This window comes from Gastrolobium bilobum, unplaced genomic scaffold (assembly GCF_033153095.1).
Source record: "Gastrolobium bilobum isolate Gb01-03AN ecotype WA unplaced genomic scaffold, APGP_CSIRO_Gbil_v1 utg354, whole genome shotgun sequence".
NCBI lineage: Eukaryota > Viridiplantae > Streptophyta > Magnoliopsida > Fabales > Fabaceae > Gastrolobium > Gastrolobium bilobum.
In genome coordinates this window covers 209,520-221,562 of record NW_026897778.1, presented here as the reverse complement: position 1 = coordinate 221,562, position 12,043 = coordinate 209,520, and the positions used below count along the sequence as shown (strand labels likewise).

Sequence of the window (12,043 nt, the reverse complement as noted above, 5' to 3'; positions counted from 1 at the left end):
GCCTAAAGACAATAGAAGTCTTTTGGACTTCTTTGAATTCTGTTTTCAAAAATTGTTTTTGATTTTCAGAACACAAAAAGAAAAAAAATTATTTGATAAAGTTTATTTTGTAAAAATAATTCTAAAAATTATTACTATTTTTTAATTTTTAGAATCAAATCTAATTTTTTTTCTTATTTTGTATTTTGATTTTTAATTTTCAAAATAAAAAATACAAAAAATATCTATTTACCTAACTAATATATAAAACAGTTTTAAGAAGAAGAAAAAATCAAAACACAATCAATTCTCTTCCTGTTATAATGTCAAGGTCAAATCAACAGAATGGAAAAATCAAAGTTTCAAACAATGGAAACGCGAGAAAGTTTCAAGCCCAGAAACGCTAGTTATTACCTTTCGATATAGTGTATTTTCGTAATATTTCATTATACAGTCATTTATGTACCATTATTTGATTATTATTTTTCTTAGAAACATATAAATCATGGGATAGGATATTGTGACAACCAAATAATGTTACTATCAATGTTACTACCACATCTTAACCGTTGATTTCCGTCAATCATCGGTTATCATTTTTTGCGAATTAATAATTAATTAATGAATTTGATTTGAAAAATGATAACCGTTGATTGGCGGAATCAATGGTTAAGATGTGGTAGTAACATTATTTGGTTGTCAAAATATCCTATCTCATAAATCATTTATGATTTAAGTCAGATAGTTATTTTATGAGAGCAAAGGTAACCGACCGTATGAGCTTAACGGATACATACGTTAGAGAAATATAAAATTATTGATAGTTCTTCTTCATTAAGACTTGAGGGAATATGTTAGATAATCTGAAAGGATGTATTAAAGAAATATAATATCATTGGTGAACTTTCACTTAATAACTTAAAGTTTTTTTGTTTTTTTTTTTCAGAAATCTCCCCATCCTTTTAGACAAAACTAATTCCCTTCATGATATACAACGTGAAGGTTTTTACCATTAGCCCTAAAATTTGCCTAGGAATTAAACCACCAATCTTTTAGCCACATCAATACAATTATTGGGCATTAAATCAAATGATTACTTTATATGATATCGGAATCCATTGAATAATAATATATCAAAGCCCTAAATCCAAAAATATAAGTGATTAATTGAAGCTGTCACGATCAATTAATAATTTTTAGAAGAAACTAAAATCCTTGTCACCTTAAACCACAAAATAACCATGCGGAACTAGAACCCGATAACATAATAAGTGCTAGGGGAAATGATTTATGCCTTTATGGCAGAAAACATTTTTAAGCCACGAGAGTGAAATTTATAAAATAATATAACTCCCTTCTTTTCTTTTTTTCCTCATTGTCAGAGAAATGTTTTGTGCTCAAAGGGAGAAATTAAGGTACTTGAGAGATCTAGTCGTGTTGGATGAAAGAAACGAATTTTTGCAATAATTCCCGAGCCTTTTCTTGTTTGGGATTGAAAAGATGAAAGCAATGTTCCAAACCCCAATTCACAACAAGCTCAGCATTCCCACACCATCCACTATTCTTAAGCTCCTCAACATAATTCCTTCCAGCATGGAACAAGTGGTCCTTCTCAGCTGCAAACACCAACACCCTCTCACACCCAAGCCTGCCCAGATCCTCTGCCACCGGTTTCAACCTAGGATCATCCAACCCCTCGTTCTCTGGAAACATGTACAGCCACATCTCATCGTCCTCCGAACCCGCGAAAAACGGGTGGACCAAAATCGCCCCGACAACCTTCACGTCCGGTAACCCGGATTTCCCGACCCGACTCACCAATGTGTGGGTAATGTTGCCGCCGGCACTGTCGCCGGCGATGATAACCCGATTCAGATCGGCGTGGTTGTTCAACCAGGTCTCGGGTCCGTTTCCGCCAGCGTGCGAGGCGACCCACTGGAGCGCAGCCCAGGAGTCCTCGTAGGGAGCGGGTAAGGGTCGGGTCGGGAACAACCCGTACTCTACGGAGACAGCGATGACGTTGGCTTCGGCGACGATGGTGGCGACGTGGTTGTGGTAGGTGGGGGAGAAGGCGGATTGCATGCAGAAGCCGCCGCCGTGAACGTAGAGGAGAAGGGGAAGTTTTCTGGTCGGGTGGGTTATTTGGGGGAGGAATATCCGAACGGAGACGGGTGGGTGGGTGGAGATTATGGTGTCTTTGGAGCGGACACCGGTGGCGGGGTCATCGAAAGGTTGAATCTTTTCGGTGGTGGGTCGGAAGAGCTCCACTGTGCCGTCTTTGTAGACGCGGAAAAAGCGAAACTCATGGGTTATGTCGTTGTCTTTTGCGGCCATTTTTGCAAGCGTTTGTGTTTGTTGCAGTAGCAAGTGAGAGTTATGTTCAGTGAATGATGGGTTATTGCTTATTTATTGATGTGAAGGCGAATCTTCCACTATCTGTCAACCGAACTTCTATGTTGAATTTCAAGAGAAAGTCAAGTCAAGAAAGATACAGATGAAATCCATGGATGTGTTTATAATTTTTTTTTTTACTAATCATATTAAATATGATCGGGTATACATTTTTGATTAAAGTAGGATCGATATAATATAATTTGTAAGAGTTTATAAATAAAATATTTATAAACTATAACCTTTTCCTAAATGAAATAAATTGAAAGTTAAAAACAAAAATTAAAAGGTTATATGATAAAAGAATAAATATAAAAAATTACCATCCTACAATGATAGTGAAAGAATTTTATATTGTTAATAGATCAGGTAGAAACAATTATATGTAAATTTTGAAAGAAAAAAAATGTGCTATTTTAAATGATATATTTTATCTCCTTTTACTTAAGGTGAAATTCACACTTTTGAAATTTTTCCTTCTCACTCTCTTTTTAATAATGAGAAATAATAGTTTCATGTTATATAAAAAAGTTATCTTATGTCATACAACTATAGAATTTCGTGCCAATTTTTTATTTTCTTTTTCTTTTTCTTTTTACATTGTAGACCCCACATATTTGTGTCACCCACATGAAAATATCATCTCATGTAACATGAGATTAATAAACTCTTTCAATAATTTGTCTCTTTTTCTTATTTAAAATAGAATAATTTTATATATTTTAAAATGATACACATTTTTCACATTTTGAAATGTAAGTAGAAGTTAGGCTCATTGACCGATGAGTAAGAATGGTAAAGTAACGCAGTTAGGAGGAGGTGCTAGCCTCCCTCCGAAATAAAATTAATAGAAATATTATATTGCACAAGGAGAGCCCCTACTTCTCTTCGTTCCACCGAATGATGGAATCAAATTGTAGTTGCATGTCTTAATATGAACATTTGACACTACATTATAAGAGTTAATTTCCGTAGATTTAATGGTTATAATTTATTAAAAATTATTAATTAATTAATTAATAAATATAATTCAATAATTATAATCATAAGATTGACAAAAATCAACGGTTAAAATTTGATGTCAAATTTTTTAGTTTGACACTTATATCAAAAAATCATATTCTTAAAGTTCTTCATGAGATCAGAGGATAAATGATGCGTATGATTATTTTTATCGCTTTGTTCATTTGCTTTCTACATATTAATAGATAAAGTTCGGGTTAAATTAATGAAGAAAATTGTAAATCTAATCAACCAACATTTAAAATTGTAAACAAAATTTGAAGTTAGTTCGAAATTAATAGGGAAACGAGTTTGTCATTTTAAAAGACACAACTTTGTCTTATTTTAAATAAAACAACCTTATTTTGATTTCTATTTATTGGTATTTTATATTTTCTATCCTCCATAAAATTATAAAATTAGAGTATTGTGAATGAGAGAAAATATAAAAAATAACAAAATGCACCAAAACACAATTATTTTATTTAAAATGGCGTAAAATTATATCATTTAAAATGAAAAATAATTTTTCATTTTATTTTCCTCCACAACAACCAATTGGCCATATAGAATGTATTAAAATTTATGAAATTATTAATTTTTAAATGATTACAATACATGATTAAATAATTAAATTTTTTTCACTAATTATAACTTATATTACAATTATTTGAATACGAGATTGGAGAAATTAAGGGCCTGTTTGAATTCCATTTTTAAAAATAAATTTTTGGTTTTCCAAAAAAAAAAAAATTTTTGATAAGGCCTTTTTGTAAAAATAGTTCTAAAAATTATAATTGTTTTTTGTTTTTAGAATCAACTTTAGATAATATGTCTGAAATGTTTTTATTTTACGTTTTTGACTTTTAACGTTTAAAACATAACAAAAAAAAATACAGAAAACATATATTTTCATAATTATTCTACAAAACAGTGTTAAGAATAAAAAAAAAAAAAAAAAAAAAAACTAAAATACAATTAAACAAGCCTTAAAATGCTGGGGAGGGGACTCATCGGGTGTGTGTAAGGGGTAGAAGAAAATCCTGAAGGAGAAAGGGTTCAAGTTCAAGGATGCATTTGAACCATGCATCTCTCACCTATGTGAAAGGAAAGCTCCACGTTAAGCATTTCATAAGGACACATTATGTGACAATTACATGATTTTTATTTTGAAAAAAGTGATAAATTTTCACATGACATTTTAGAAAATAAAACATGAAATTGAGCCTTTCACACGTGATAAATTAAAAAAAATTCATAATTCAAGCAGGTGCTAAGGAATGAGAAGGAAAAATTTTCTTGAGCTTAATAGATACAATGAAAAATTAAAATAGTTTAACAACTTAAAACATAGTTGATGAACGACATTTTTAGCTATGAAATATCATCAAGAAAATAATAAATCAGGCTACTCTAGTCTAGTAGTCTCATTTGAATCACGCCACCAACTTTTCTTTGCTTCAGATGTTCGCAATTGGGCTTTTCCTAATTTCGCAAGTAATCTTACCTTATTCTCCGTAACAATGTATAAATTATAATCAGTTTTGCAATATAATTTTTTGATTCTCCGAAAAAAAAAAAAAACCCCATTTGATAAGATTTATTTTGTAAAAAAAGTTTTAAAAATTATAATTTTTTGTTTGTTTTTAGAATCAAATTAAGAGAACATATGTAAGTTATTTTTATTTTGTGTTTTGACTTTTAACTTTCAAAACCAAAAAAAATAAAAAACACATATTACATTAACTATTCTCCAAAATAGTTTCAAAAGCAAAAAAATCAGAACACAGTCAAACACGTACAAAAATCTTTTATTAGGTACTTTCAGAGTCTTAGCGTTTTGATGTGAATTTTATGCTCCTCAATTTTCCTTTTTAGTTAACATTTAAAATAAATAGTAATAATGTTAAAGAGTTTAGTATAACTATACAGTTTTATTTCAAATATATATATAACTAAAATTTAGGAAGTTAAAGAATATTCCAAAAAATATACAGCTTCAGAATTATAGCTATTATAATTTAATATTTTAATATTTAATTTTTTGTATTTAATTTTTAATACTAAAATTAAGACAAAAAGAGGAAATTTAATTCATAATAATTATTAGTTGATTAATTAATGATACAAAATATGAAAATTATACCCTGAGTCAGCTTTTTCTTTTGTCATACATTTTTTCCTTTCTCATCAATATTAAATAAACAGATACATGAAGACATTTTTTAAAGCGGCCTTTTCATTAAAATAAATAATTAAGAGTTACACTTTAAAATTATCCAGTAAGTTAATATTAATAGATTATAGTATATTTTAAATATAATTATATGTGTATTAATTACTTAGATTAAGTTATACTTACAATCTTATTTCCTTACTACCTCCTACAATCATTTTGTTATTGTTTTATCAAAATCATATCTACGACACTTCCATTTTGTAACCGATGGTGTAATTTTGAACTAACCATAAAAAAAATGATTGAAAGGATAAAAAAAATTATAAGTTTAACATCCCTTTAATTACTTTAAACCTTAAAATATCACTTTTTAAGGATTTTTTTTCTTATGTAATAATTTTAATAAATAATCATTTCTTCATGCTTGCGTGGTGAACCGTGTATCAAGTGGGATGCCCAATGAGAGTGAGGCTAAATTTTATAAAGCCTACTCCACCTCTCGTTTTATCTAATGTATAATTCCCTTATCCCACATATCCTTCATATTCTCTTACATTTTCATATTCTCAACTAACTTTTTATTCATTATACCATAAATTCTTCATAAGAATTCCAACAACAGAATCATCTTTTTAAAATTTTGTTAATATTTTTATTTTTTTTGTAAATCTAGAGGGAAAAAATCCCAAAACAAATCAAGTCAAAACAATCTTACGAAAATAACAAATAGAAGAGAAATCAGCCAAAAAAATGGCCAAATACCAGAAGCATGGATAGGAAAGATACACAAATCATTTTCTAACCGGTAGTCAAATGAATACTTAGAGAGCCATTCAGCATAGCCATTACTTAATGGGAATAGGAAAGATACACAAATCAAGCCATTACTTTGTAGGTCCCTAAGACATATAATTTCACCATTGTTTAATATCTTTCCATTATTAATCACCTTAAAAAAGATTATGTTAATTTTCTTTTAATTTTAAATGCTTTTTCACTCAAAATAATTAAATTTTTAATTTTGATAGTTTATAATCATAAATTAATCCTTTTTAAAATTTTATTTTCTTAAATTAGAAAGTACTATATTGATAATAGTTTAATCTGTTAGTCAACTCTCTACTAAAAAAACACACGTCTTTTCACCCAAAAAAAATAAAAAAAATACACGTCATTAATATGTTTTTAAAATTTAAATTTAAATGCTTTTAAATTATCTCTATATATAATTCTTGTAATTTTAAACATATATTAAAATTATTTTTTTTAAACCTTATTTAAAATTTGAAATACTTGTGTAATACAAATTTATTTACCACACGGAGCCCACGCGGCACGTTAGCTGTTGTTGTGTTTGTCAATTGGTACGTTATTGACATTAACATGACTAGTTGATAATTTTGGGAAAGGAAAATTAAAGTTAAAAAATGTCATCTCATTTAATAGTCAAAATATATTACAAATTTAATTGACAACGTATAGTGACATTTATAGAATTACCAATAATGTTCAACGTCAAGAATACAATTAAAGAATTAAATCTAAATTTTTTAAGATGATGATCCTATTAATTCAGCTAGTTTTTGTCGGGAACATATTATTTTCAATTGTTTTTTGTCCACACAATTCTATTATTTTCAGGAATTTATTTGTTAATAAATAAAATATTTAATATATTACAAATTTTAAAAAATAAAATAAAAGTTTATTTAATACTTTATAATTTTAATTCCTTATATTCATATTTACTTATAAGTAAAACCATAGTTGTAAAACCCGATCCGACCAGGCCGGGTCGATCCGAAACTCGGTGAATCGGTCATTGGATCGGTTCGGGTTAAGCAATGAACCGGTCACACATCGATCAGGTCAAACTCGGTCAAAACTCGGACAAAATCAGTCAAATTCGGTGACCCGGTCGGGTCATATATTAAAAAAAAAAACCAAAATTGTTTCATCTCTTCAAAAAAATGTAGAACTCATTTTAAAACTTTTTGTAATTTTATTTGCTAGTATCTTCTACAATGACCTCAAATTTTGACTGCTAATACTGAAGCAATTTGCGGAATAATATATTAAGAGGATGTGATATATGTCATTTTAATGTAGTTGAACTTGAAAAATATGAGTTCAATGTCATTGAGAGATATGTTTATGGGGATTCTGAGTTGCAATTTAAATTGACATAGTAATATCATTCATTTTTATTTATTTATGCTTCTTAATTTTGAATTTATTTAATGAACATTGTTTAATTCATTTTAGATATAGAGAATATAATTGAATTTATATGTTCATATTTTTATATATCTATATATATCCGAGTCAACCGATCCGACCAGTGATCCACCGATCTGATTAGTGACTCAGTCACTCAGTACTCCGACTGGATCGATACCTGGATTTAATAACCGCGAGTAAAACTCATATTTTGTTTACCGGAAAAAAAAAATCATATTTTCAAAGTAACTGTTCCAAACGTCTATTCGATTCATTAATTAATTGATAGCTTTGGAGGGTTGGTGTTGGACTTTTACGATATTTGAATTTTGAACATCTCACTTTTGGCCCACTACTCCACGGATTCGATTATTTACCTTCAGTTTATTCAACTCTTGAAACAGTTTCAGCAAATAACTAGTAAAAAAATTAATTAAATTAGACAAAAATTAGTAAAATTGGAGAAAATTAATAGCGAAGTCGCCCAGGAATGGAACCTCAGCCACAACGTTGATAGAGATCGCTTATCAACTGTGCCATATATTTGAGTTGTTTAAACTATTTTTTTAACTCAACTAAAAATGTTTCTTTCTTTATTTTATTTTTTTGAAAGATGCCAAGTTACAATTCATAGTAATTGATGGTAAATAGTCCTATCGACTCTACCAAAAATAAAAAGAAACCGAGCAACGGTAGCCAACTAGCGAGTGTTTGGTAGGGAAAAAAAATTTATTAGGAAATTTCAATTACTAAAAATATAATGGAAAATTAAGTTTTCTAGGAAGTTAAAAAAAGTTATTTGATAAGCCGAAATATTACACGAAAAATTAATTTAAGTTTCCTAAATCTATATTTGATCGAAGGTAAAATATTGTAAGGTGAAATTACGACGACAACCCTTGACTAAATAATAGTAATTTTTGATAGGCTGAATATAGAATCATTTTCATCAACTAATTTCGAGCTCATTTTTGCACTTTATCGGTAATTCAAAAATACCACCTTCTAAGTAATTCATAATTTTCAAACAAATATAAAATACTGAGCAAATTATTTTTTCTAGTTGAAATTTTTAAAACCTTGTACCAAATATAGAAATATTAAAATACCAGATCCATTGATATCTACAAATTAAACTCCTACCAAACGCACCTGCCCCTGTTGCCAAACATTCCTGATTTGGCTCAGGTAGAGATTGTTTTCCTTCGCTGAAAACACGCATATTTTAGAGTTGAGTAAATTGCAATCAGACTCAAGCTGTAACTTCATTATTACGTTTGAACGATTGAGCTGTTACGAATTTGCAATACAGAATCATTACTTACTCGATTTGAAAATCAAATCATGGTAACTCAATTAGCTCATGTATTCGATTTAACAGTACCTGAACAAAATTAACTCCCATGATCTATAAATAAAAAAGATATATTTTTATTATGTTGTAGGAAAAGAATTATCTCATGTTGTAGAAATAAAAGTATAAGTGGGACCCATATGTAAGAGGAGAGAGAAAAAAAAATGGTGGGACCAACTCCTTTTTATGTGTGTAAGAGAGATGTTTATCTCATATAAAATGAGATAAACATAACCCAAAGAAAAAAAACGACAATTAGAAAAGAACCCGGGACACATTTGAGAATGACGCTATTCACTCTCTCTCTCTCCCTTGAATTCCGTAAAAAAACGAAAAAAGAAAAGAAAGAAAACAGATGAATTGAAGATGATTCAAAACAAAACGGATTCAGTTCAGTCCACATGAATACATGGGAACTGTGGCTTACAAGTTAAAACCCAAAAGAAAAGAAAGAGAAAGAGAAAAGAAACAGCAAAACAACAACAATGATAATGATGACGATAATAAATTATAGGGCCTAATCTAACTCCAACAAACAACGTACGCTTGCTTTCGTTGCCTTGCCCTTCTAGACTTGTTTCATGAAAGAGACAAACTGTTTAACAAGAGCCGCAGAATTTTCCTTGGTGGGGTCGAACAGATGAAACACGTGGTCCTCTCCTTCACTCTCCACCATATCCACCACTCCATTCCACCCACTCTTCTTCAGAACTTCATAATAGCTCCTCCCTCTGTCCCTCAAAAAGTCCTTCCCCGCCACCATCACCAGCACCCTCCCGCAACCCAGACCCGAAATTTTCGGATCCCTCGTTGCGTGTATCTTCGGGTCATCCACCCCTCCATAAGCAGGGTACAAGAACTCAACCAGTTTGTCTCTCTCCTCGTTCCCGAAGTAAGGATGGATCAACACCAACCCATTCAGCTTCAACCCACCAAACCCTTCACTTGCGCCTCGCATCCCCATGCTGTGTGCCAGGTTTGCGCCGGCGCTGTCTCCGGCGAAGAACACCTTCCCGAAATCGGCGTGGTCGTTGAGCCACGGCTCGGGTCCGCCGCCGGAGGCGGCAGCGTGTGCGGCGGCCCATTGTATGGCTTCCCAGGTGTCGTCGTAGGCGATGGGGAGTGGATGCTCCGGGGCTAGCCTGTAATGCACGGAAACGACGACGACGTTTGCCGCGGCGGCGACGGTGTTCATGTGGAGGTGGTAGCCAGGGTTGTAAGGCGTGCAGACGCAGAACGCGCCGCCGTGGATGTAAATGAGAAGAGGGAGTTTCTGGGCAGAGGAAGCGGCGTTTGGTGGGAGGTAGAGGCGTGCTCCGACGCCGGTTCCGGCGTTGATGGTGACGTCTTTGGATTGAACGCCGGTTCGGGGGTCGGTGCCGGCAGGGGTGGTTTCGGTGCCGAGAAAGCGTTCAATGCGACCGTCTTTGTATTTACGGAAGAGGTGAGGGAATTCGACGAGAACATCACTGGAGTCTGGATTTGGATTTGGATTCATGGTGGAGATGATGATGATGATGATGAAAGCAGAGCAGAGAAGATGAAGAAAATTGGAGTGATGTGAGAATGGGAGTGTTTTGCTTTGAATATAAAAACAATGTTAAGAATTTTAGAGGCGTAGGAAACGGTCGTTGAGCAAAGAAAATGCCATAAAGAACGGTTTTTATTTTATTCGTGTGGCTCAACTCTTTTTATTTATTCATACTCGTGAAAACTCTAAAGTTAATTATTATTTATTGTATGGTTGACATCTGTGCCTTTTTAGTCGCTTAATAAATGCTGTTAACTTAAAATATATATATACATATATATGTTGTTTTAATCAGGTAATTAATAAATATTGATTATCAAAATTTAACTCGCGGGACAGCTTGTATAACGTAAGTATGAGTTTTTTCAATTTAGATAGAACACTTTCCTGTGCTTGGCATTGATTTAGGCTTTGGTGACGAAATGCATGTGGAATAAGCACTCTCTAACAGACCAATTTTCTTGGTTGCTTCGTCGCTTGGCCTTGTTTTGGCGGAAAACGGGGAGAGAGAGAGAGAGAGAGAGAGAGGCTATTTGGTGAAAAATGACAATGATAGAGAGAGAAAAACACACGGAAAATTGATTGGTAATTAATACTGATGCTTTTACGTCCTTATCACTTTTCGGTCTTGTGAAATATAACAAAGTCCAATCGTCGATCGTATCGGGTCCTATTGTTGAACTTGTTGCCATTTAATTCGCTACTTGCTAATCAATTCACAGGGCTACTTGTTAAGGCAATAAGTTGCGCTATTTAATATCCATAAGATCCCTTGTAATACATGCCTATCTAATTAAGTTTACTAAATTTAATATATCTTTTACCAAAATTTATTTTTCTTTTCAAAGTGATCATTTGTATTATTTTTTGTTGAATTATTTTTTATTAACTTATACCCTAATATTATAGTCTTTTTTTAGTTCTATTTTAAAAATCAATACAGTATTATTTTATATTTATTAATTTTTATCAACAACGGTTTTTTGACTTTTGAAGGCAATTTTTGTGGAATAAACTTCACGAAGAAATTCTAAAAATAAAGATGATATAGTTGTGTTTTTAAATTTAACCATTTTATTCTTTGTTTTAAAAATTAACGTGCATTAAATGATATTATTAATGACTTCCCAAGTGAATTTTATATAATAAAGAATGTATATTCTACAAGAACTACTTCTAAAGAAAAAGTCAAAATTCAAGAAACTCTTAGTAATAATGGGTAATTTGCTAAAAAAAACTCTTGCTTTGAAACTCAGCAACCTAACTATGTAAACTAACAAAATGTCCACTTTTCATATTGATCTCATTTTACGTATGCAGAAAATCCCTTACACGAATAAATATGTTTATGTTGTATTTGGTGAGTTGGGATGTCCTTTTGATTAGT

The 12,043-nt window shown here is 31.4% G+C and overlaps 2 protein-coding genes across 2 annotated transcripts; both read right to left on the bottom strand.

Annotated features, from left to right (window-relative positions):
• Positions 1-1,392: 1,392 nt before the first annotated feature.
• LOC133310243 (probable carboxylesterase 7) lies at positions 1,393-8,993 on the bottom strand. Its single transcript, XM_061511139.1, has 3 exons — positions 8,924-8,993; positions 2,694-2,697; positions 1,393-2,380 (listed from the first exon to the last, which is right to left on the bottom strand). Exons 1-3 carry the CDS (start codon positions 8,991-8,993, stop codon positions 1,408-1,410), a joined length of 1,047 nt encoding a protein of 348 aa, XP_061367123.1. The 3' UTR covers positions 1,393-1,407.
• Positions 8,994-9,495: 502 nt separating this feature from the next.
• Positions 9,496-10,858, bottom strand: LOC133310255 (probable carboxylesterase 12). The gene has a single exon (XM_061511155.1). It carries the CDS (start codon positions 10,621-10,623, stop codon positions 9,694-9,696), a length of 930 nt encoding a protein of 309 aa, XP_061367139.1. The 5' UTR covers positions 10,624-10,858; the 3' UTR covers positions 9,496-9,693.
• Positions 10,859-12,043: the final 1,185 nt, after the last annotated feature.